Source organism: Sphaerodactylus townsendi, linkage group LG01 (genome assembly GCF_021028975.2).
Source record: "Sphaerodactylus townsendi isolate TG3544 linkage group LG01, MPM_Stown_v2.3, whole genome shotgun sequence".
Classification (NCBI taxonomy): domain Eukaryota; kingdom Metazoa; phylum Chordata; class Lepidosauria; order Squamata; family Sphaerodactylidae; genus Sphaerodactylus; species Sphaerodactylus townsendi.
In genome coordinates, this window is record NC_059425.1 from 170,690,574 (window position 1) to 170,714,464 (window position 23,891).

Genomic DNA, 23,891 nt, shown 5'->3' on the forward strand with positions numbered 1-23,891 from the left:
AGTGAAGCTTCTGTTTCACCTGGTCTTTCGTTCTGTTTCACCTGGCCTTTCATCCTTTACTTAGACTTCAATTTTGTCAGTTTACATTCCCAGTTCTTGCCTTTAGAGGGAAATCAAGTTTTATACTTCCTAATTATAATCCAGTTTACTGTTGATTCGGTCTTCTGGTATTCATTTATTTCAAGCCATTGTCAATTGTTTTAAACATCACACATCCTCAGATATATCTTTCTTTAATATGCTGGCATCTTAGTTCATCTTGTGGCGGCACCAATTGTCGAAGCCTTTGTGCTGACCATGGTACTGAACCTTTAGAAACAAAGACAGTAGAAAACAAAATCTAGTTAAACAGGTATAGATTAGTATGATCAAGTAATTCATAATAGACTAAACTAAAAGATTCCAACCAAACAGGATTCCCTGCATTTTCTACTCTCACCTGGTTATTAGATAAACACATTGCAAAAGCAGGCAACAGTTCAACCGCCACTCGAAGGGGTTTTGTTTTCTGTACCATGGCAACCGGGAGATGGTCACAGCTATCTGATAACACATCATTGTTACGAATAAGGTGGACTAGGATATCCAGCTACATTACACTCTGTACAAAAGCCTCCGCGCAGGAGGCTAGCCATCGAATGAAACTGTTCCAAAACACAGTGGCTGTAAAAAGTCTGGTCTTTAGCACATCCAGTTTAAAAGATTGCCTATTCCAATATTGAGAGAGAGTCCACCAACTATGTTAATTTGTCTCTAAGATTTGCATTTAGAAAACAAACCCTGTTTGCCTGTTGCTGTCATCATTTGAATGGAGATCCCAGCTGTCTTTTTACTCTGGATCTTGCTGTGGGCACATGCTGACCAAGGGTCCAGGGAAGTTACTGTTCAAGTGAACTTAAGACGTCACCGAGAAACATACTGTGGGGATGGTACACTAGTCCAAAATGCTACCTGAACTTAGTTGGTAAAGGCCAAACATGTGGTTAGGGTTAACAGTGAGTAAACTCATCTGTAAAGAGTAAAAGAACATTTACAGATAGTATTTTTTCCACATCTTCATGGCATCTTACTCTGGGATAGTTTCCCCACCTCCAGATAATACATTTTTCTATATGACTAAATAAACTAGATCCCCCAAGCCCATATCCTTTATTTATTGATTCTGGACTGTGAAGAGTCATCAGACATCCTGATATGACCATGGAGGAATGTGTGGAGAATGCACTGAGGGAACAAACATTCACTGACTCAGGCCCCTTCCGCACACGCAAAATAATGCGGTTTCAAACCACTTTCACAACTGTTTGCAAGTGGATTTTGCCATTCTGCACAGCTTCAAAGAGCACTGAAAGCAGTTTGAAAGTGCATTATTCTGCATGTGCGGAATGAGCCTCAGAGAAGCCAGAATTTCTTTTTTAGCTCACCTGCTACAATCCAGTGAGTTCCTCCAACTTTAGTCCTGTGGGAATCAGTAAATTCATGAACAGTGAAGTGGTAAAGTGACGTAGTGGTTAAGAGCAGGTGTACTCTTATCTGGAGGAACTGGGTTTGATTCCCCGCTCTGCCGCCTGAGCTGTGGAGGCTTATCTGGGAAATTCTGATTAGCCTGTGCACTCCAACACATGCCAGCTGGGTGACCTTGGGCTAGTCACAGTTCTTCTGAACTCTCTCAGCCCCACCTACCTTACAGGGTGTTTGTTGTCAGGGGAGAAGGGAAAGCAGTTTGTAAGCCCCTTTGAGTCTCCTATAGGAGAGAAAGGGGGGATATAAATCCAACTCTTCTTCTTCTAAAGTGAGGGTCTGCATGGGAAGGGGGAAATGGCAGATATCAGTGCCCCCTTTTCCAAAGAATTAAGTGTCTTGAGTCCAGTTAGGATATTTCCTGTACTGGAATATCATACTGTACCAAAACTAGCTTTCAGTTTCTGAGTCCTGTTGGAAATGACCAAACTGCCACCGTGCTGAAGTTTTGAAACTATTATCTTATTACTGAACAACATATAAAACAGGGCAGCAGCACAGAAGCCTATTTTAAGAGGTTGGAATCCCTAATTTAAAACAGCAATGTGAACAACAACAAAAATTAAACCATAAGTAAAGACTTTTTAAAAATGTGGACAGCAAAGTGATCAAATGGACTAACTAAATATTTCATGGCATATAAGTTTACTGGCTTTGAAAACACACCTCTTACATCCTGTTCATTCATTTGAATGCCGAAATCTGACATGGTTATTACAGTCGATGTTTTTGTGACATTTGGGCTTTGCTAAGTATGGAGATGGTTAACTATCTGTAGATCCATCTCTGTTCAAGCAAAAAGTTATTCCAGTCTTTAAATACACACACACACAACAGCTTCATTATGAAGATGACAGACTTGTACCGTTCTGAGCTTGTTTAGATTATAAAGTGGATTCACATTGTACTAGTCCTTGTTGAATAAAATTGTAGAGATGAACACACCAACTTTATTTGGGTCATTTTGTTCTTGAATATTTTATTACTTTCCCTTATTATTGGCAGTAAACCTACTTGGATTATTTATTCTGTTCTTGGTTTCCAGAAGAGACACATGTCCACCCACAAATGTTCTGGTTTCTACCCAAATGGGCTGAAATCCTTGGGGATTGTTCCCTTACACAGGAGAACTTCCCTGCCATATCAGAGAAGAGAGCATGTGGGTTTCATGAACAGTGAAATGATATACATTAGTTTTGCAGCTGTGGATTGACTTGTGACTTTCAGCTTCTTTCCTGGGATCCTTAAATGCATATGCAGGTGTCTAATTTTCATCCAAACACTTTGCAGGCGAGGAGAGCTAAAACCTCTATCCTTCCCTTACTGAGCTCAGTTGATTCAAATGTTTTTCTCCCAGACTGATAGTTTCAGAGCCCCACAAAGGGGAAAAATGCTTTAAAAGATGCAGTGGGTGGTGATTTAGTTTAAAAATATACACATGCACACATCCAAACTTGCTTTCTTTACATGCGGATGAGAAACAGCCTGTCTTTCCTTTTCCTTAACTAGCACTAGCAGGGAGACAATTTGCATTGGATTTAAGTAATGGCTGTTTACAACTTGTACATGAAGAGACAAATTTTGAGAGCTACGGATCTTGGAAGAATATCCTTTCACACAAAAAAGATGACAGGATCTTTATCACTGATCTCTTATCTGATTAAGTTTGCTATTGGGGTGGGGAGGTAACATTTTGACCTCTGGCTCTGACCCTCCCCAATCTGTTTCTATTGGCAGAAGGGGTGCAAAGCTTTAGCCTATGCCACCCCCACCCCATCACCACAACCCTGCTTGCCAGATACTGTCAGTTAAGTGTTGCCTCTGATATCTTCTGCAGGATCTACATCTCACTGGCAGGGAGCCTAGATCTTTGTCCCTGTAGTCTTTACAGAGCCCTCAGCTTGCCAGGGAGTGCAAATGTTCATCCCCTCCCTTTTACTCTAGCAGAAAAGCTGGTTAGATCCAATCCTATACATGGTATTGCTCTAATTCCCACCTGCTCCATATTGGGTTCTAGGAAAGGACCACATACGGCCAAAAATAAACAGGACTCTTGTGGAACTTTAAACACTAGGATATTTTTAATTCTAACTTTGATTTTCCTAAATTAGGGTCCAATTCATCAGCTGTATGTTGCCAAGTTATTATTGTTATTTTTATTACTATAGCTTCATAGGGCAGATGCAAGGAGGGACAAGATGGGTCACCTTCCAAAGGTTCACCCCTTTCTTCATCACTGCGGGATTGAAACTCCAAGCAGAAAAATTAAAGACTGCACCCTCTAGAGACACAGTAGGACAATCACAGGCTACCGTGGGAAGGCAACAGTTCTGATGAGTTCACGGTGACTCCAGGAAGACACACTGACACATCCAGTGCTTAAATTCTTACAGCTAGAGTGGCTCAGCCTAACCTGATCTCTTCAGATCTTGGAAGCTGAGTGGGGTCAGCCCTGGTCAGTACTTGGATAGGGGAAGACCAAGGAAACCTAGGGTTGCTATGCAGAAGCAAGTTTAATGCCTGTTCCGGGCCACTTTTTGGCTCCAAAGGCATTTTGGCCCAGAATGGGGTAAGGAAGGCAGGCTGTCTTTGAGTTTTTTGTTCTAGATTGTAGTTTTGGAGTGCCTCTAATGCGTGCCACACTTTGTTGTGGCCCTCTAATTCGTTTAATGCCCATTCTGGGCCGTTCTGGGCTATTTTTTTTGCTCCAGAGGCATTTTGGCCTGGAAGAGGGTAAGAGATGGTTGTCCCTGCGTTTTTTGTTCTAGACAGATGGTAGTTCTGGAGTGCCTGTAATGCATGCTTCTTTTTGTTGTGGTCCTGTAATTTGTTTGATGCCTGTTCCGGGCCATTTTCAGGCTCTGACGGCATTTTGGCCCGGAATGGGGTAAGAGAGGCAGGTTGTCCGTGCGTTTTTGTTCTAGGTCTTAGTTCTGGAGAGCCTCCAATGCATGCCACTGTTTAATGTGACCCTGTAGCTTGTTTAATGCTCGTTCCGTCCCATTCTGGGCCATTTTCTGGCTCTGAAGGCGTTTTGGCCTGGAACGCGGTAAGAGAGGAAAGTTGTGTGTGCGGTTTTTGTTCTAGGTTGCAGTTCTGGAGTCCTCTAATTTGTTTAATGCCCATTCCAGGCCATTCCTGTTCCAGGCTATTTTTTGGCTCCGAAGTCAGACTGTAGTTTTTGAGTGCCTCTAATGCACGCCTCTTTTTTTGTGCCCTGTAGCTTGTTTAATGGCTATTCTGAGCTGTTCCAGGCCATTTGCTGGCTCTGAAGGCGTTTTGGCCCGGAATGGGGTAAGAGAGTCAGGTTGTGTCTGCGTTTTGTGTTCTAGGTTGTAGTTCTGGAGTGCCTCCAATGCATGCCACTGTTTGTTGTTGCCTTCTAATTCATTTAATGCCCAATCCAGGCTATTCTGGGCCATTTTCTGGCTCCAAAGGCATTTTGGCCCAGAATGGGGTAAGAGAGGCAGGTTGTGTCTGCATTTTTTGTTCTAGGTTTTAGTTCTGGAGTGTCTCCAATGCATGCCACTGTTTGTTGTTGCCTTCTAATTCATTTAATGCCTTTTCGGGTGTTTTTTGCTGTTCTGGAGGCATTTTTTGTCTTGAAATGGTTAATAAATGCAAGTTTATTATGTAAGAAGTGGATTTTTTTTGTCCTAGAATTGTCGTTCTGGATTGCCACAGTTTTTTGTGGTCCTGTGACTCGTTTAATGGCCATTCCGGGTTTTTTTTTTTGGCTGTACCGGAGGCATTTTTGGGCCTGGAAAGGGTTAATAATTGCACGTTTTCTCTGCAATTTTGGTTCTAGATGGTAGCTCTAGAGTGCCACCAATGCATGCGTTTTGTGTTTTTGTGCATGCATTGGAGGCACTCCAGAACTGCAACCTAGGACCCAAGACGCATGCAACAGTTTTTTTGTGGTCCCCTAACTCGTCTAATCCCCATTCTGGGCCGCTCCGGCTCGTTCCGGCTTTTACCCCGTCTCCTCCAGAAACCTCGTGCACTCTCCCTGATCTGCAAAAGACCATCGGAAGGAAGGAAGGAAGGGCTTAGAGGCCGGCTGAAGAAGCGGATCTGCTCCTCCCGCGGTCGACAGATGGGCTGAAGGACCTCCCAAGCAGAGGCGGGACCGGCCAGGCCTTTTGCTGTCCGGCACCCTCCGAGCGAGCCCCGGGAGCCGCGGAGCCATGCACCGGAAAGGCAGCGGCGGCCGGCGCGCCAAAGACGACGGCGCGGATTCGGGGGCCGAGACGGGCGGGTGAGTCCTTCCCGCAGGGCTGAGCTGGTTGGGATCGTCACGGGAGGGAGGGAGCGATTTATTCACTTGCTTGCTTTGCTCTCCCATGAGGATCAACATCACCTGACACGTTGTTCGCCTCTCCATCTGAACCCCGCAACAACAACCCTGCGGGGTGGGCTAGGCTAGGCTGGGAGTGTGCTTGCATGGCCATTGGCCAAGCAGGGTCTGCCAGGTGCTAGCCTGGCGCTTTCACCCCTGCATCACTGCTTCTGCCGCACATCATTCCCCAACCCCGCTGCTGCCTTGGAGTGTGGGATGTGGTTCCCCCCACCCCTTTTTAGACCTTATCTTTAAATCCCGCGCAGAATTGCTCAGGACACGCGTGTGCTTTGGAGGGGGGGGGGGGGGTTCCAACTTGTGAACAGTAGGGGAGGGCACAAAAGAGTCTGAAGTTCTGTGGAGGAAGAAATCCATAGCAGTGACAAAAATGCATAGCAATAAAGACAAGGAAGCCACACTACACAGATACTGGTAGGAGCGTTGCAGCCCAGCTGGCTATAAGGGTTGTCCTATTTAGTGTGGCTGTGTGCCACCCTTGTCTGAAAAATATCACATAATTTGAATAGTGATAGGGGTTGTGGCCCAATTTGACCGCCTCAGAATGTTAGGCCCAGTTCCTGTTCCAGCTTGATTTGGTGACTGCATTCAAGTGTCCTAACCCATGTGTGTGAAACATGTGGCAAATTTAGGTGCAGTTGTGCACATGTCCCACCAATGTGATCTGTGCATCCTCTCCCCCTTTTGGGGGGCAGGTGGATTGCATGGGCAAAACATGTGCATGTAGGGTTGCATTGACGTGGGCATCTGATCACATTAAATGTACTGTGTATCCCTCCCTTCCAAGAACGAGAGGTTGAGAGAGACAGTAGCCCAGCCAAACTTTGTGGGGGAGCAAGCGTTTAGGTCTGTTATATCCTAGTCTTTCCCCAAAATCACTTTGCCCACCTTTGTGGCTTTAATTTTTTTGTGTGTGGCAAGGATGCATCTCTTCTCTGGTGCTGCTGTTCCCTCTGAAGCAATCCATATTATGCAAAACCAACCATACTGCAGCTTGTTTAATTTGCATCATTTATTTTGTGTTTTCCTGTAGAAGAACGTGAAAGTAAAGGAGCTTAGCACATGTAGTTTATTATGTCCTGCATATGACGTGCAAATCTGGCTGAATGTGAGTTAGACAAAAAGAAACAAGACCAACGTAAATGTGCCCAATATGAGAACCAACTTGTGAGTTGGGAGTTTTTGAAGAATTTGAAGTGTGAGTTGAAAGTAAGGAGAGATTTGGGGAAGCTGCAAAGAGATAAAAGCATGTGGATAATAAGGGAGCACACCTGGCATTGGTTTCCACGTAGAAACAGGTCTTCCCTCTTGTATTTCATACAACCTGTTATGCATATTGTTTCAGTGTTAAATCAGTATAACAGTTGCCAGCTTTTTAAAACACAAAAGTCTCCTTTGGTGGGGAGGGAAAATATCTGTCACTGGGACTGTGTCAGAGAAAATGGCTGCCAGGTGGGTGGATTTTCATACCCGCACAGTAGCCGTCCCGGTGTTACTGCAATCTTTTGCAAAATTTTGGAGCAAAGCTGGTTTAATAAAGTTGGGAGAAAAGCTAAGGAAGCATAAGCATTTATTGTCATTGTGCACGCACAACTAAATTTACAGCAGCATTCCTCGATGCACACAATTTCAGACTCATACCCCATCCTCACTTTCCCCTTCCTCCACCCATCCCTACACAGCCCCAAACACATCAACACGAAGCCACGGAGTTCAGCATAGCCACAGCTCTAGAGTAGAATCTGTCTCTAAGCCTCTTTGTCCTAGTTTTGATAGACCTGTATCGTCTGCCAGATGGTAACAGTTCAAAAAGAGAGTGTGCTGGATGAGACGGGTCTCTCAGAATATTTTGGGCTTTCTTTAGGCTTCGGGAATTATAGAGTTCTTCCAAGGAGGGCAGAGGGCAGCCGATAATCCTCTGGGCAGTAGTGATCACCCTTTCGAGCGCCTTCCTATCTGCCACTGTGCAACTGGAGAACCATACACAGATGCAGTAGGTTAAGAAACTCCATGAGGTGCATGAATGCAGAGAAGAAGAAAAACGGTACCTGCTTCCCAACTGCATTAAACCTCGGGCAAATAACCTGTGTGGAATTGGCTTAGAAATCAGAGGAAAAGAATGGGTGCCTGTGGATGGCACAGAAGCACAAACACTGAAGTTTTTACAGACTAAATGTTTTTCACCACTCTGAGTGCTCTAGAGAAAATTGTTTCCGAACAGTCTGGATTCAGGAACAGATACCAATATATATGCATGGCATTTTGAGGGTGCTCAAGCTGTAGATGGAAACCGACCAACGTCTGTTGTAAGCTGTGTGCGTCCTGCAGAATGATCCCGCTGTCTCCTTTGCATCAGAGGGATGAGCATTTGGAATTTAACTAATCAAAATCCAGGACAAACATGCCCTGCCCCATTAACCTCAGAAGGGTAAATAAGCCAAATGACATTACCTCAGACATGTGGTACCCACATGGCAGAGCCATAAAGTCTGTAGCCCCTCTCTTTCTGCTTTCAGTTTCCGTGTTCCTGGCCTTTTCTTTACCTTTCCATTGTTCTAGGGCAGTGACACCGAGGAGAGGGTCAGCAGCAGAGAAAGTGACCTCAGTAGATCAGTGTCTGATAGGTATGCCATGCAAACAAGAACACGTCACCCTGGTTGGCCTTGCATAGCGTAGTCGTTGATTGGCATTTCTGTGCGAGGTCGCACAGCTGGCTTGGGGAAGGCTCTCCTTCTGTACAAGCAGGGGGCGGTCTCCTTAACTGACCCCTTCTTCCAATTAGGCATCACCCTGATGGCGAGAGCTGGCAAATGCCTGGCTTGCAATCTCTGTTAGAAAGCCTCTAGTACACAGAAGTTGCAGTGCTGTTTGTTGTTCTCCTCTTACAAGCCTGGCGCCTTGGGAGAGAGTGGCAAAGTTTGTAAGGTGGAAGGAAGCTGCCTTGCCCCTGGGGTAGCTGTTGGAAGACTTATGTTTGTCCTTGCCCCCCTACAATAGGCAGCCTGCCTCCTTTGCAAAGAGGAGGCTAAACTTTCCAGGTTTCTGATTTTTAAAAAAATCACAACAAAAAACCCAAAACACAGAACGGGGACACCATGAAGCATGAGATTTATTTAGTTATTTAAGCACTTTTAGGCCCATTTTCTCAGTGGAGAGGCCCAAAGCAGCTTATATAAAAGGAAAAGTCCGAATCAATATAGACTGCTTTTCATGTGTATGTGTACCAAGGGTTGCAAAAGGACAGTCCGGATGCCCAGGAAATGGAGAGGAAGAAAATACCCAACCAAGCTGAAGATTGGACGGATACATTAAGGTCACAGGTGAATATTCAAAAAAATAACAAGAAGAGCCCCAAGGCTCATTAGCACATGCAGAAGCTGAATGACAACTTTCAAACCTGCTTTCCAGTGCTCATTTACAAAGTTAGTGCGGAATAGCAAAATCTACTTGCAAACAGTTGTGAAAGTGGTTTGAAAATGCATTATTTTAAGTGTTATCTTTGAAGGAAGGGCCCTGAATGTGAATTGTGGGTAATGAAGGGCAGTAATATAGATAAATTTGTAGAAAACTAGAAACCTTTTATGGGTTACCTATTGAGAAAATATGGTAGAAGAGAAATAATCGGAGGATTTGAGAGTTAAATGAAAACAGCAGACTGAAATGGTATATTAGAAATTATATAGAGTGTAGCCGGTAAGATGTTTTATTTTAATTAGATGCATGAACCTAGAATGGATTAGAATTCAATGATGAGACAGTGAGAAGTCATTATTTGGATATTTTCTTGCTGTCTTTCTTTTTTTGGTATTTCATGCTTATGTTTTGTACTAGTGTGGTGAGGTGTGAAAGTGTTTATGTTTGTTGTTATTTCTTTTTGTGTTTCTATAGGTTGAGAAAATTAAAAAAATGTTTAAAAATCGAATGCCCAAGCAAAAACTTGTCTTGTCTTGTCTTGGCTGTGCTGGGTACGACAAGCTGGTTATCACAGATCCCAGGCTGGGAGCCCCACGCTGCTATATTCAGCTCCCACTGTATTGGACTGTGATTGGATATTATTCGCGGATGGATTTCTATCTTTTTTTGTTTTAGAAACCAGATTTTTTTGTAGCAAATATCATATAAATCCTGGAAAACGCATCATATCTATTTGAGTAATATGTAAATTCTTTAGTACCGTGTTTCCCCCAAAATAAGACAGGGTCTTATATTAATTTTTGCTCCAAAAGATGCATTAGGGCTTATTTTCAGGGGATGTCTCATTTTTTCCCATGATTTTGTGCCCCCCACGTGACCAGATCAGCTGTGCTGGGGAATCTGTAACTAGGGCTTATTTTTGGAATAGGGCTTATATTTCAAGCTTCCTCCAAAAATCTCGAAAAATCATGCTAGGGCTTATTTTCGGGATAGGGCTGATTTTCAGGGAAACGGGGTATCTACCGGTAGTTCTTTTTTTCTCCAGACATCTTTAGCCCCAATTTGTTCCAGTATGTTCCTAAATATTTTAGGGAGCTCATTTTGCTTGTCCCTTTTCTTCTTTTCTTCATTTTTATATTTCTTATCAATCTTTGGGTCTAAAACCCCATTAAAATCACCCAATAGTATCCAGTTATCATAAGTATATTCAGAGACAACATTCAGTAGTTCACTATAGAATTCTTTCTTGCTTTTGTTGGGGCCGTATATCCTTACAATAAGTGCCCCCCCCCCCCCAACTCAAGTTCTGCCCCTAGAAATATTGCCTCTGGATTGTTAAATTTCACTTTAGGTTTCAGAAGCCCCAAGCTGTGGCCCCTTCCGCACATGCAAAATAATGCATTTTCAAACCACTCTCACAACTGTTTGCAAGTGGATTTTGCCATTCTGCACAGAGCACTGAAAGCAGTTTGAAAGTGCATTATTCTGCATGTGCGGAATGAGCCTGAGAGTCAAGAGTTTGTGTCTTTGGTCTTGCCCAGGTTAAATACTTGAAGAAAGGGGATGTTGAAAGTCATGGACCTCACCAAACAAGCAAGACCTTTCTGGGGTATCTCTAACTGGTTTGCCAGCCAGGGCCCTTTCCCAAAGACTACACAGAATTGGGTGGAAAGGGAGAACTCTGTCCTTGGAAGTGTCTCCTATCCTGAATTTCACATGCTGGTAACAAGAAAAGTATGGGTTGATAATTAGGGGTTCCAGCCTCCAGGTAGGACCTGGGGATCTCCTGAAATTACAGCTAGATTACAGAGATCAGTTCCCCTAGAGCAGGGATGGCAAACCTTTTTGAGACCAAGTGCCCAAACTGCAACTCAAAACCCATTTATGTATCGCAAAGTGCCAACACGACAATTTAACCAGAATACTGAGGTTTTAGTTTAGAAAAAACAACTCAAACATTACCATATTTTGTCTTAAAAGGCATTGTGCTCTGCCGCACACTCGGACTGTGGCGTAGGTGGTTGGGGAAGACGCGCTCTCTGTGGAGCCGGCATGGTGCCCAAGTGAGCTCAGGGTTACTGGGCCTGCTGCCTGGTCTGGTAATGAGATGGGGGAGAGGGGGTACTCGTGGGGCGGTAGATGGTACTTACAGCAAATCAGGTTGACTCAAGAGGACCTCCCTGAACCTCAGCCCCCAGCCGGCAACAGTTTCTGGCGGGGCGGGAAGGGGGAGGCTATGAGTCTGTACTGGGGTGAAGGCACGTGTGCCCACAGAGAGGGCTCTGAGTGCCACCTCTGGCACCCATGCCATAGGTTCGCCACCACTGCCCTAGAGGGAATGGATGTATTAGAGGGCGAACTCTGGCATTGTGGCCCACTGAGGGCCCTGTCCTCCCCAAGCATTATCCTAAATCCCCAGGAGTTTCCCAGCCTGGATCTGGCAACCCTACCCCACCATCTCCTATAAGTATCTTGGGGAAACTGGCAACTTTGCGAATAACTGAAGTACCTGTGAGTCTCTCAGGCTCCTCAGAGGATGGTGTTGGCAGTGTTGTAACTACCACTCCCTTTCCTAATACTCACACATCATCTGCTGAACTTCACCTTTTGTATTGCAGGTCGGAATACAGCCACGTGTCCTCTTCTAGCAGTGAGTATAGTTGTTTTTTGTCCTGTTCCCGTCTGCTTAATGAGGCCAAAGATTCACATGGGATAGTTTAGGAAGAGGTGTTTTGAGGGAAGAATACAGGGGTGAACAGAGTGAGGGATATGTGAATTTGCCAGCCAGTTTTCAGTCCTATGGATTCCTGGTGGTGCCAGGTGGGATTGGTTCAGTGGTGGGATTCAAATCATTTAACAACCGGTTCCAGTGGTGGGATTCAAATAATTTAACAACTGGTTGTTTACAAGCACCATTTTAACAACCGGTTCTGCCAAAGTCGTGCGAACCTGCTTAATCCCACCACTGGATTGGTTGTTTCTTTTTGCTCCCTTGGGAAACAAAGACAGATTATGGGTGATTAGGCTTAATGGACAAGTATAAAGTGGGTGCAGTGGTTAGAGTGTCAGGCTTGGATCTGGGAGGTTTGACCCTTTACATTACATCACAGACTGAAACAGAAGAGGGAAGAATGACGTTCTAAGCTGCTTTGGGTCCTCCCTGTCAAAGTTCACCATGATGCCCATAATACCAGTGATTTTCCACCCATGTGATCTTGCTGGGTCACAAGCACTTGCTGGCTCACAAACCCCCATAGAGCTGCCATATTCTTTTGCTGCTTTTAAAAGAAGAAGAAGAAGAAAAAGAAGAGTTTGGATTTATATCCCCCCTTTCTCTCCCGAAGGAGACTCAAAGGGGCTTACAATCTCCTTGCCCTTCCCCCCTCACAACAAACACCCTGTGAGGTAGGTGGGGCTGAGAGAGCTCCGAGAAGCTGTGACTAGCCCAAGGTCACCCAGCTGGCTTGTGTGGGAGTGTACAGGCTAATCTGAATTCCCCAGAAAAGCCTCCACAGTTCAGGTGGCAGAGCGGAGAATCAAACCCGGTTCCTCCAGATTAGATACACGAGCTCTTAACCTCCTACTGGTAGCCCACAATAGCACCACCTATTTCTCTTTGGTATGTGGAGATTGCTTAACAGTGGGGAAGATTCTTTCACAGCTCTTGGACTCATGGTTTGTTCCTCACAGCACACCTCACAGTGCTTGGATTGTGTATCCTGTCCTTGAGTATCAGGACCTGACCTTGATACTAGTGAGGTCTCTGACCCCCATTTTTCCTGTTACATGCAGTGAAATTCAGTAAATCTCCGGCTGCTGCTGAGGGGTAAAAAAAGTGTCTGCCAGTCTGGAAGGGTTGAAGACTACTGCAGAACTTCACAGTGGCTGTTGTCTGAAAGGGCTGGTTGTTGAGCATGAAAGTTTTGCCTGGCTTTATTTGCACCTGGTGGGAAGAGTGTCATTCACAGGGTGAACTAAACTGGTACAAAAGAAAGTGGCTGAAACATGTTACTGAGGTGATGTGTTAGTGGTTTATACCACAGTGTTTTGGACCACATCTGTTTCCAGCAGATAGGATTGTCAGTGGCAGGCAAGAATCTCATGCGCTTATTTTTTGGAGAGCCAGAGTTGCCTAATTGTTAAGAACAGTGGAGTCTAATCTGGTGAACCAGGTTTGTTTCCCCACTCCTACACATAAATCCCGATGGGTGACCATGGGCGAGTCACAGTTCTCTCAGAATTCTCTCATCTTCACCTACCTCACAAGGTGTCTGTTGTGGGGAGGAGAAGGGAAGTAGTTAGTAAGCTACTTTGAGACTCCTTACAGGTGAGAGAAGCAGGAAACCAAACTCCTGAGTGTTGAGAGAAACATAAATCCAAACTCTTCTTCCTTTTTCTTCTTCTTCCTTTCTCTGAGTTCTCAACTTTTATTTTTTTAAAAGTTAGTCTCTAGCCTTTTCCTTGAGGAGATTTAAGGGGAAAGGCACAAGTTTTTAATGCAAGGGCTAAATACTTATTTTTTAATATGCAGCTGAGAGTTCAGGGAATCCACAACAGCTGTTGTCACAATAGTATACTGATATAAGAATATTCTAGAGCTGATTACTTTTTAAAAAATATTGCAAATATTCTGGGGGCCTGAGAGAGGGAGGGGCCACTACTGCGAGACCAGGTTAGGGAACTTGCAGGGAAACTTATCAAACCACAGAAACCCCTCACTGTGGACCACTTCTGTGCAAACTGACCCTGTAAGCATCTGTCTCGTCTTTTGTTATTTGTACACTTTCTCTCCTCCCACCCTAGGTTGTTCCTGTTAAAGTGAATAGGACTGGTTGTGGAACTTAGCAGTCAATTCTTAAGCTGCTGGTTGGGAAAACTTGCACAGTCTTCTGTTCGTTGCATGATTGTTCCCTGTGTGGTAGTAATCTCTGTGGCTTGGCTTTGAGAGTTTCCAGGGCTACTATTCTGAATTTTCTGTGCATAGGCAGTTGGCTTTTAAAACTGCTTTTTGTAATACAGAATAGACTTTAGGAGAGGCGTAGAAAGGGTTTGCAGGAACTGTGATGTGGCTTTGAAAAAGATTCTTCAGTGTTTTCTGCAGGATTGACCCCTCAATCCAAAAACCCTGATCCATATGCAGATCTCTTCTTTTGCTTTGGTGAGTTTGCCGGAAGGCAGATTGGATTGGATTGGCATGGGAAATGGCAGCAGTTATTCTCCCACTCCTTTTTGTTAAACCGAACTGTAATCAAAAGCTTCTTTCACACTCACCAGAGTCATTAATTTCTGTCTAAATCAAGTCTTGGGGTTTTTCTTTGACCATTCTCTTCTTCATATCCAGTTCTTGTGTCTCCCTTGCCTACATTTTTAAGTAGAAAACCTGTAAATGTTGGCAAGGGAAGCGCAAAGGAAAAGACCGCAATAATCATCCCTGTATTGTGGAAGGCTTTCACGACCGGAATCACTGGGGTGCTGTGTGGTTTCCGGGCTGTATGGCCGTGTTCTAGCAGCATTCTCTCCTGATGTTTCGCCTGCATCTGTGGCAGGCATCTTCCTGAAGTGACATTCACACATCATAGGTCACAGAGGCCAAGGCCTCAGTTTTCTGTCAGTAATTTCACACACATACCCCATCCCTTGCTGATTTTCAGAGGGTACCTAGCAACCCTAGTTCAAAGCCAACTGACATGTTTTATTAAGGCCAGTAAAATAACGCAACATAGTTATGTTAAGTTTTTGAGTTCTTCAAAATGTTTTGTGAAAGTAGATGTTAAAAAGAGGTAAAAGAGGATTGGGGAGATCACTCAAATTATGAACGTATGAACTCTTGTTCCCTTGTCTTTGATGTTTCTGACGATATTGGCTCAGTGACTGTCATCTGTTGGCCACCATATAAAGACTGGGGTCTCCTAACAGCAGCTCCTTCTGTAGACCTCAGAAGCCAGGGGATTTCACATTCAGCCTCTGATGAAGTCAAGTCCACCTTTTGCAGGCAACCAATAGTCATGTTTCTGAATAGAGCAATTTACCAGATGGTTGCCGCTGTTTTAGCTGACTGTCCATGGGAGCTTATCAGAGATGGTATTTGCTGTACTGACCTTTGGGCTTATGAGCTATAGAACCTAACATTTTGATTATGATATGGTGGTGAGGCCAGAAACAGCTAACAGTAATCATCATCAGTATCACTGCATAAAAATCTTTATAGAATTCTTTGCCATTTAGAATGGCAAAAATGGGCTGAGCGTTTCCTGTCAGACCCATATTTCTGTAAATTAGAAATAAGGGTCTGTAAATTCTGCATCAGTACACAGTTCATTTTTCTCCCTGAATGCTTGATTTCTCTCTGTAATTGCTTGCCATTCCAAAACCCAATAATTTTTTTAAAAACCTATTTTCTCCTCTTTTCCATTCAGGCGAGATTTCTGTGTGGAATGTACGGGACCCTTTTCTTGTTAGCGCACACATAATTGCAGATCCAGGAGAATCCAGGGCCCTCCAACAAGCTATCGATAACCTGTTGGCATGGATCCACCCAGACCTCCAGCTCTTCCGGGTCTCAGAGAGGCGGATACCGAGGAGGCCTAGGAAATCTGATAAGGCTGTTAATTTTCAGCCTGCCCTTGCGGTGATTCTCTTTCTTCAAGAAGAGGAAAACGAACACCCGGTAGTGCAGCTCCACAAGTCCTTTCAAAGGCCACCTTGGCGATACCACCACACCGAGCAAGTACGTGGCAATTTCCTCCCTTATATGCCAGGGGGCCAGGACTTTTTCACCATGGCACAAGGGACTCCTTTGTGGGCCATCCGACCAGTGCATTATGGGAAAGAAATAATACGTTTTACCATCTATTGCAGTAACGAGAACTTTGATGACATTATGAAACTGTATGGATTAATACTGAGAAGACAGGTTTGTCACGAAAGGGCAGACTTTTGCATATTTCTTGTCTATTCTAATGTGGACATAGATATTCAGTTTTCCTTGAAGAGACTCCCAAGAGGCCGCAGCCCTCGACCCATGGATTCATCTGTGCTGGAGTTCCGAGTGAAGGACATTGGGCAGCTTGTACCGCTTTTGCCCAATTCCTGCAGTCCGATCAGTGAAGGCAGATGGCAAACTGAAGATCCTGATGGGAATAAGATCCTTCTCCAGGTATGTGTGGACATCTCTGAGATGCTCTCAGGCATCACAACAGGCTCCGATTCTGCTGAGGTGTGTATGGATTACCACCACATTTATGTGCACCTTTCCCTGCCTCCCTCTTTGGAAAGAACACAATTGTGGATTCCTAGTGTGAAACAAAGGCCCCCTCTGCACAAGTTCCATGGGAATGTCAACTCAATGCATGGCAGCTGTAAAAAAGGCAAACTCTACGCTGGGGATCATTAGAAAAGGAATTGATAATAAAACTGCAAAGATTGTCATGCCCCTATATAAAGCAGTGGTGCGACCGCACTTGGAGTACTGTGTCCAGTTCTGGTCGCCGCATCTCAAAAAGGATATTGAGGAGATAGAAAAAGTGCAGAGAAGGGCAACAAGGATGATTGAGGGACTGGAGCACCTTCCCTATGAGGAGAGGCTGCAGCGTTTGGGACTCTTTAGTTTGGAGAGGAGGAGGCTGAGGGGGGATATGATTGAAGTCTACAAAATTATGCATGGGGTAGAAAATGTTGACAGAGAGAAATTTTTCTCTCTTTCTCACAATACTAGAACCAGGGGGCATACGTTGAAGATGCTGGGGGGAAGAATTAGGACTAATAAAAGGAAACACTTCTTCACGCAACTTGTGATTGGTGTTTGGAATATGCTGCCACAGGAGGTGGTGATGGCCACTAACCTGGATAGCTTTAAAAGGGGCTTGGACAGATTTATGGAGGAGAAGTCGATTTATGGCTACCAATCTTGATCCTCCTTGATCTGAGATTGCAAATGCCTTAACAGACCAGGTGATCGGGAGCAACAGCTGCAGAAGGCCATTGCGTTCACATCCTACATGTGAGCTCTCAAAGGCACCTGGTGGGCCACTGCGAGTAGCAGAGAGCTGGACTAGATGGACTTTGGTCTGATCCAGCTGGCTTGTTCTTATGTTCTTATGTTCTTAAGTAGAATAAGGCACTTTCAATCCACTTTCACAGTTGTTTGAAAGTGGATTTTGCTATTCCGCACAGTAAAATCCAGCTTCAGATTGCATTGAAAATGCATTATTCTGCATGTGCGAAAGGGGCCAAAGTGAGACATTCAAACGCAGTTGCCCAGGAGAACTTTTTTTGCAAGCTGCAATTCTATGCCGGGATTAAACTAGTGAAAATATCTTGGCCTGCTTTTCCTGAGCCTGTTTGTTTATTTTTTATTATTTTATTACATTTCTATAATGCACCCTGTCCTCTGCATCCTGTTTCAGCCTTCTAAGTCCATGAACATCAATGGGCTTAAAAGGGTATAACTCTGCTTCGGATGGCACTGCTAGAAAGTGTTCATTACTCCCACACAACTCATTTCTAGCTCGCCAATCTCTTAGACTATTACTACTAAGCGTTATTCATCTCTGGGATTTGAATCTAGTTCTGTGATTGTACTAATGACCTCCAGAGTTTATGTTTTGATCTTATTTAGCAGGGATCAGGATACTTGCCATCCATTTGGATTACTGGCTAGCTGGTAACCCATTTTGTAAATGCAGTCCCTGGGAAGCTTAGGTAAAGCAAGGGTGAGAAAATAACTTCCCAGTAGACAAATCTGGTTCTTGATGTAATTAACTGTAATGCTTATTTGCAAACAGGAGGGACTTATAATGTATTTCACCGTTGTGTTGCTTTTGCCTTATGCAAAGCTTTCCAGTGGGTTTCTGTGGCCCAGAGCTGACCCTACTTTGAAGGAAGTGGAAGCCAGCTCCTTTAGATGGTGGAGAGTTTAGGTTTTTATTGGTCAAGCAGCTGTTGACTGCTCCTTTGGTGTGACTTTCCCTGTTATTGGTTTAGAACATGTATATGCTGCTCACAGACCTGCTGAGAACAGCTTGCAAAGTAAAAAACAAAACACTGAAATCATAATTCTATTAAAATTAGCAAACCAGTAAAAGGATCAGCCGGAATATGAAAACGGTATAAAATATTTAACAACTTGAAGTTAAAATTAAAATCTGAGATAAAATTTGGACAAAATGCTACAAGAAAATCTGCCTCTTGCAATGTTTGAAAGTATTTTTCCAATGTCTAGTCTGAACAGAGTAGTTTGGCAATATAGTCAAATATGATGGCTATTTCTGAAATTTGGATCTGGATTTGCAGTGGTATGAACTGGCTAGAACAATGTAAAACAGCTGCTTTAAAAAGCATTGTGTAATAAGTCAAATTTAATATTTAACCTTTGTTCAAAAGACACCTCCATTTCTAGTTCCTGCAAATCTGGTCCTATTGCATAGCTTATTAGATGTCTAATCTTGTTGATTGCAACAATTCATGTTGTGTATTCTCCTTGAGTTTCAGTGAGAAAGGTGGACAGTAAATAACATACATTTCAGTCAATTCTGAAAGTGAAAATAGAGGAAAAAAAGAGAAAATATTTCACAACAGGTTATTCCAGTTCAGTCTTTGACAGGAGCACAGACTTTCCCCTCTCTCATCCCCCCCCCCTCCCCGGCCATATTCATATTTCTAAAGGCAGGAATTCCTTCTTGGAGGAAAAAGGATTGTTCTTTCCTTTCCTGGGAAGAAGGTGAAATCTTACATCAAGAATAAAACTCTGTTGGTCTTAAAGGTGTCACTGAACTCAAACTTTTTGCTGCTGCTTTAGAGCAACGCAGCTAACCCACATGAATCTGTTCTTGGATGGATACATTTTAGGTGCATTCCCCAATTATATGAAGGCTTTTGACTCACTTGACCAGATCTAGCATGAATGGAGAATGTATCCTAAGCGTATCCCTGAATTCTTAGCCATATTCACAGATTCCTCAGCAGACAACATGCGAACGGTTTGAAAACCACTGGTAAATACTATCTAAGGCTGCTTCCACCTAGAGGTTTTTCTTCACTTGAATGTCCAGCTTTTTCTTTGGAGGGGGGCATACACGCAATGTTGTACTCCAGTTGCCCTTTCCCCATCTTCAGTACACTTTCTTTTCCACCTGATTTGCTATAATCTTTTTCAGGAAGAGTGTGACCAAGAGCATTATTGTTTTGCTTGGATGGGAAGGTGTACATTTTCAAAGTCCTGCCCATATTAGCGTCATTTCCTAGTACCTCTCCTCACAGCCGCCATTTTCTCAGCGGCATCACCCCCAGAGGGCACTTTGCATCTTTTTACCAAAAAAATCAGTAATTGTGGTAGCAGTATACTGGTTTTTTGTGGCAGGAAGAAACTCAAAACCCTCCCATGTAGAAGATCTGTTGCCAGAGCCAACGTCCCTGCATTCACAAAGCTGATGACCACAAAACAGAATCCTCGCTCTCTTGATGCAACATATTCCTCAAAGGGGTGGGATATTTGCACATTAGTTGAACTGGAGATGTCTGTAGCATAATTTTAAAGGATTAAGTGAAAGATAGCATCCTGGTAGCCCAGTCTAGCATGATCTTATCAGATTTTGGAAGCTAAGCAGGATCAACCCTGGTTAGTACTTGGATGGGAGACCACCAAGGAAAGCCAGTGTCGCTATGGGGAGGAGGAGAAAGAAGAGTTGGTTTTTATGCCCCATTTTTCTCTACCTTTAAGGAGTCTTAAAACAGCTTGCAATCACCTTCCCCTCCCCACAAGAGACACCTTGTGAGGTAGATGGGGCTGAGAGAGTTCTGAGAGAACTGTGATTAGCCCAAGGTCACCCAGCAGGCTTTATGGGGAGACATGAAGATACAAACCTGGTTCACCAGATTAGAGTCTGCCACTCATGTGGAAGAATGGGGAATCAAACCCAGTTCTCCAGGTTAGAGTCTGCTGAACTTGACCATTACACCACACTGGCAATAGCAAACCACCTGAACTCACCTTACATTGAGAACCCTTGGGCCCTGGGATTGCCACAAGAGCATTGTGACTTGATGCACAGTTGTTATTATCAAGAGAAAGAACGAATTGGTTTCCATTGGATGGATAATAGCGTCATTCTACTGTCTGTGTATGTTGTGGAAAGAGAGCAATTCACATTGGAAAATAAAACAGAAGTCCGGTGACAGCTTAAAGGAGCAGCAGTGGCATAGGAGGTTAAGAGCTCGTGTATCTAATCTGGAGGAACCGGGTTTGATTCCCAGCTCTGCCGCCTGAGCTGTGGAGGCTTATCTGGGGAATTCAGATTAGCCTGTACACTCCCACACACGCCAGCTGGAGCTGACCTTTGGGCTAGTCACGAGTTCTTCCTGAGGCTCTCTCAGCCCCACCTACCTCACAGGGTGTTTGTTGTGAGGGGGGAAGGGCAAGGAGATTGTAAGCCCCTTTGAGTCTCCTGCAGGAGAGAAAGGGGGGATATAAATCCAAACTCTTCTTCTTCTTCTTAAAGACTAACATTTATTTCAGTATAAGCTTTCACAAGTCACAACTCACTTCCTCAGATATGTCCATTCACGTTGGAAAATCGTTGCAACATAACATTGCAATTGGTGCAATATTACAGCATGGTAAAGTTATTTTGAGGACAGTTTTTACCCCTTCTGAACGGTACTATTGTTCAACGATGTGCCAGTCTAAGAAACAGTATAGCGGAAAAGAACTGGTACAATATCAAGCAGCTGGGTAGCTCCATTGAAGGGTGGAAACTGTTTTTTTGTGACCTCGCTGACAAGTGTTGTATCAGTTTGTACACAGAGCTTTTGTTGTATCCAAAAGGAGAGCTCAGTCCGACGGCTTAGCCGTTGCTCATTGTTTCTGTGACACGGAACAAGCAGCTCTCTGTCCAGCTCCCTCACAGTCTAAATGAGGCCTAAGAAAAATCTGCAGCCGTCTGTGGGTAGTTTTGAGCTGAAATCTGCTTGAAGACTCTCCCCATGAATATGACACTGGCTCAGGATAGTAAAATAGTTATCTCCTAAAAGATAACACTGTTATTGCCTCATTGTGGCCTCTGCCACTAACAAGTGTTGAAAGTGTGCTTAACAGTTTCTGTGGATAAATATGCCCCTCTTTCTGTACCCCCCCCCCCAAGCCTAGGATATTGCACCTTTCCACCAAAATTCAAATTTGTGTTTTTTAATGCGTATTCTTAATAATGATAGTTTCCATTTCGATGCTGCTCTTCAGAGCCACCAAAAATCTCATTTGTGTTATCTCTGGACTGTTAAATTGTCAGACAGTAGATGTCTCTTCTGCACCTCCTATCTTTTGTACATTTTATTTAGGGTATGTGTGAACCCTGCCTCCCTCCCAATGCAGCCAGGACTCAAGGTGGGTGAGAAGGTGGGTGAGAAGAGTGGATATAATACAGGCCCTCTCGCTCCCTCTCTCTTTTTGGCCTTTAGATCGGGTGCCATTTTAATTAACCGTTAAAACAACTTTTGTTGTTTAATTTATATTTGTGATGTGTAACTGCTGCTCAAGTTTTAATTGGTTAATAGGTTTAAGATTTATGTTGTGTGATTGCTGTTGAACAACAGCCGGTACCGTGTTGTGAGTCAGCTTCCTGAGGCTCCTTGAGCCGGGGATGAGGCTGGCTGACTAAGTCGAATGACTGAATCAATGAATGAATGAATGAACGAATGGGATCAATATAGAAAACGAATGACATACATGCATGCATACATACATACATACATACATACATACATATACACACATATACATACATACATACATACATACATACATACATACATACATACATACATACATACATACATACATACATACATACATACATACATACATACATACATACATACAAAAATAATGCCTTAAAATAATGAAAACATCTAACATGCTGTTGAATCACAGGGCATGCATGGTAACTATGAGGCCCCTTCCGCACATGCAGAATAATGCACTTTCAATGTACTTTGCAGCTGGATTTTACTGTGTAGAATAGTAAAATCCACTTGCAAACGATTGTGAAAGTGGATTGAAAGTGCATTATTCTGCATGTGCGGAAGGGGCCTGAGACGCAAGGCAAGAGATGAACTGAGGTGGTTTGCCATTGCTGCCTTCCACATAACAATTCTTCCTCTGGCAGGTCTGGCAGCCAAATGCTGACCGCGGCTGATTCTGCTTAGCTCCAAAATGCTAAGCTGAGCTATCTGGCCTGCTCATCCTTAAAAACATCTAGTTTAAACAGGTAATTAAAATATATGCATTTGTGGCACCTCTTTTCTCTGATTTTTACTGATGTTAAAAACTTACCGTAAGTGGCAATTTATATGTGGCAGTTACACAGAAGAATATATGCCTGTTACTAATCTGCCTTTTGCATCTCCCTTTTCTACAGCAAGCCTGGTATAAGAAGCATGCTAAGCCAAATAAATATTGCTGGCCTTCTCCATCAAGAAACCTTCCCGATGTTCCGCCTCTAAGTTTTGTTCCCTGCCGTGACAGAGCGACTGATCACAAAGCCTGCAGCCTTTCAAGGCTGGCTGATTCGGTTACGTTCCCTCACACCCGTCAATCTCTCGGTGTTTCCCAGCAAGATTTGAGAAGCTGTGACCAAAAACCTGGCAGTGCCTGTGCCCATTCTAATTTGTTTCAGCGAAACAAGTCTCTTGTTTGCTTGCCCACGACAAGCTCTTCCTTGGAGCCTGCCTCTTTTCAATTTAGTAAGCTCAGCTTATCGTTAAGCACATTCTCTTCAGGCCGCCGAGCGAGAACCAGAGTGAACGTGGATGACTTGGAAGGCGTTCAGGAGACAAATGTAGATACCGGGATGAACCTGGCTTTCTCTGACCTATCTGCGGCCTCTGCGGATTCAGTTCCTGATAGATTCAGTCATGATTTGGAAGGAACAGCAAAGTACCCTGCACAAGAACATGGCGTTGGTACATGCGAGCAGGCTGTCTCTGATGGAAGATCAGCCAAGAACAGCCCCTTTGAGTTACCTTCCATCTCCCTGCCCGGTCCCTTTGCTGGGTCTTCTAGCTCTTCTACATCGTCATCAGCTGCTTCTTCGGGAGCTCACTTTGAGATAAAATGTTTACCAAGAGGAACACTGGTTTCCTGTGATGACAGCCGGACAACAGGTGGTGGGAAATTAGTTGAAGAAGAATTCTTTATCTGAACTTCATCCTATTTCATCTCAGTTTTGTGTGAGAGAGAGAGGGAGGCTCTGTGCTATATGCTTTTGAGGGTTTGGGCATTCTCCCGGTTTCTGCTGGACCCACCATTCTAAGGGCTACCACCTGTGAACCATTTTTTGCTTCTGGGGACATTCTCTGATGGCAGGTGCACACATTTCCTTTGGGTTTCTGGTGTCTTGGGGATAAACAGACCACGCTCTTACACCGTTTTTCTTCAAAGATGAGATTTTTGCTACTGGATGAGACCCTGCTGAGGTCCATTTTCTTGCTACTGGATGAGAGCCAGTGTGGTGTAGTGGTTCAGAGCAGGTGGATTCTAATCCGGAGAATCAGGTTTGATTCCCCACTCCTCCACCTGAGTGGAAGAGGCTTATCTGGTGAACCAGAT

The 23,891-nt window shown here is 44.0% G+C and overlaps 1 protein-coding gene across 1 annotated transcript; it reads left to right on the plus strand.

The window, feature by feature from the left end:
- Positions 1 to 5,620: 5,620 nt before the first annotated feature.
- Positions 5,621 to 23,840, plus strand: FAM124A (family with sequence similarity 124 member A). Its single transcript, XM_048499367.1, has 4 exons — positions 5,621 to 5,779; positions 11,911 to 11,942; positions 15,709 to 16,448; positions 22,702 to 23,840. The coding sequence occupies exons 1-4, from the start codon at positions 5,709 to 5,711 to the stop codon at positions 23,482 to 23,484; spliced, it is 1,626 nt and encodes a 541-aa protein (XP_048355324.1). The 5' UTR covers positions 5,621 to 5,708; the 3' UTR covers positions 23,485 to 23,840.
- The last annotated feature ends 51 nt before the right edge of the window (positions 23,841 to 23,891 follow it).

Bases quoted from the DNA above. Each gene is read 5' to 3' on its own strand.
- FAM124A (XM_048499367.1), top strand. From the start codon at position 5,709: ATGCACCGGAAAGGCAGCGGCGGCCGGCGCGCCAAAGACGACGGCGCG. The intron at 5,780-11,910 runs GTGAGTCCTTCC...TTTGTATTGCAG, and splicing joins TCGGGGGCCGAGACGGGCGG to GTCGGAATACAGCCACGTGT. The intron at 11,943-15,708 runs GTGAGTATAGTT...TTTTCCATTCAG, and splicing joins CCACGTGTCCTCTTCTAGCA to GCGAGATTTCTGTGTGGAAT.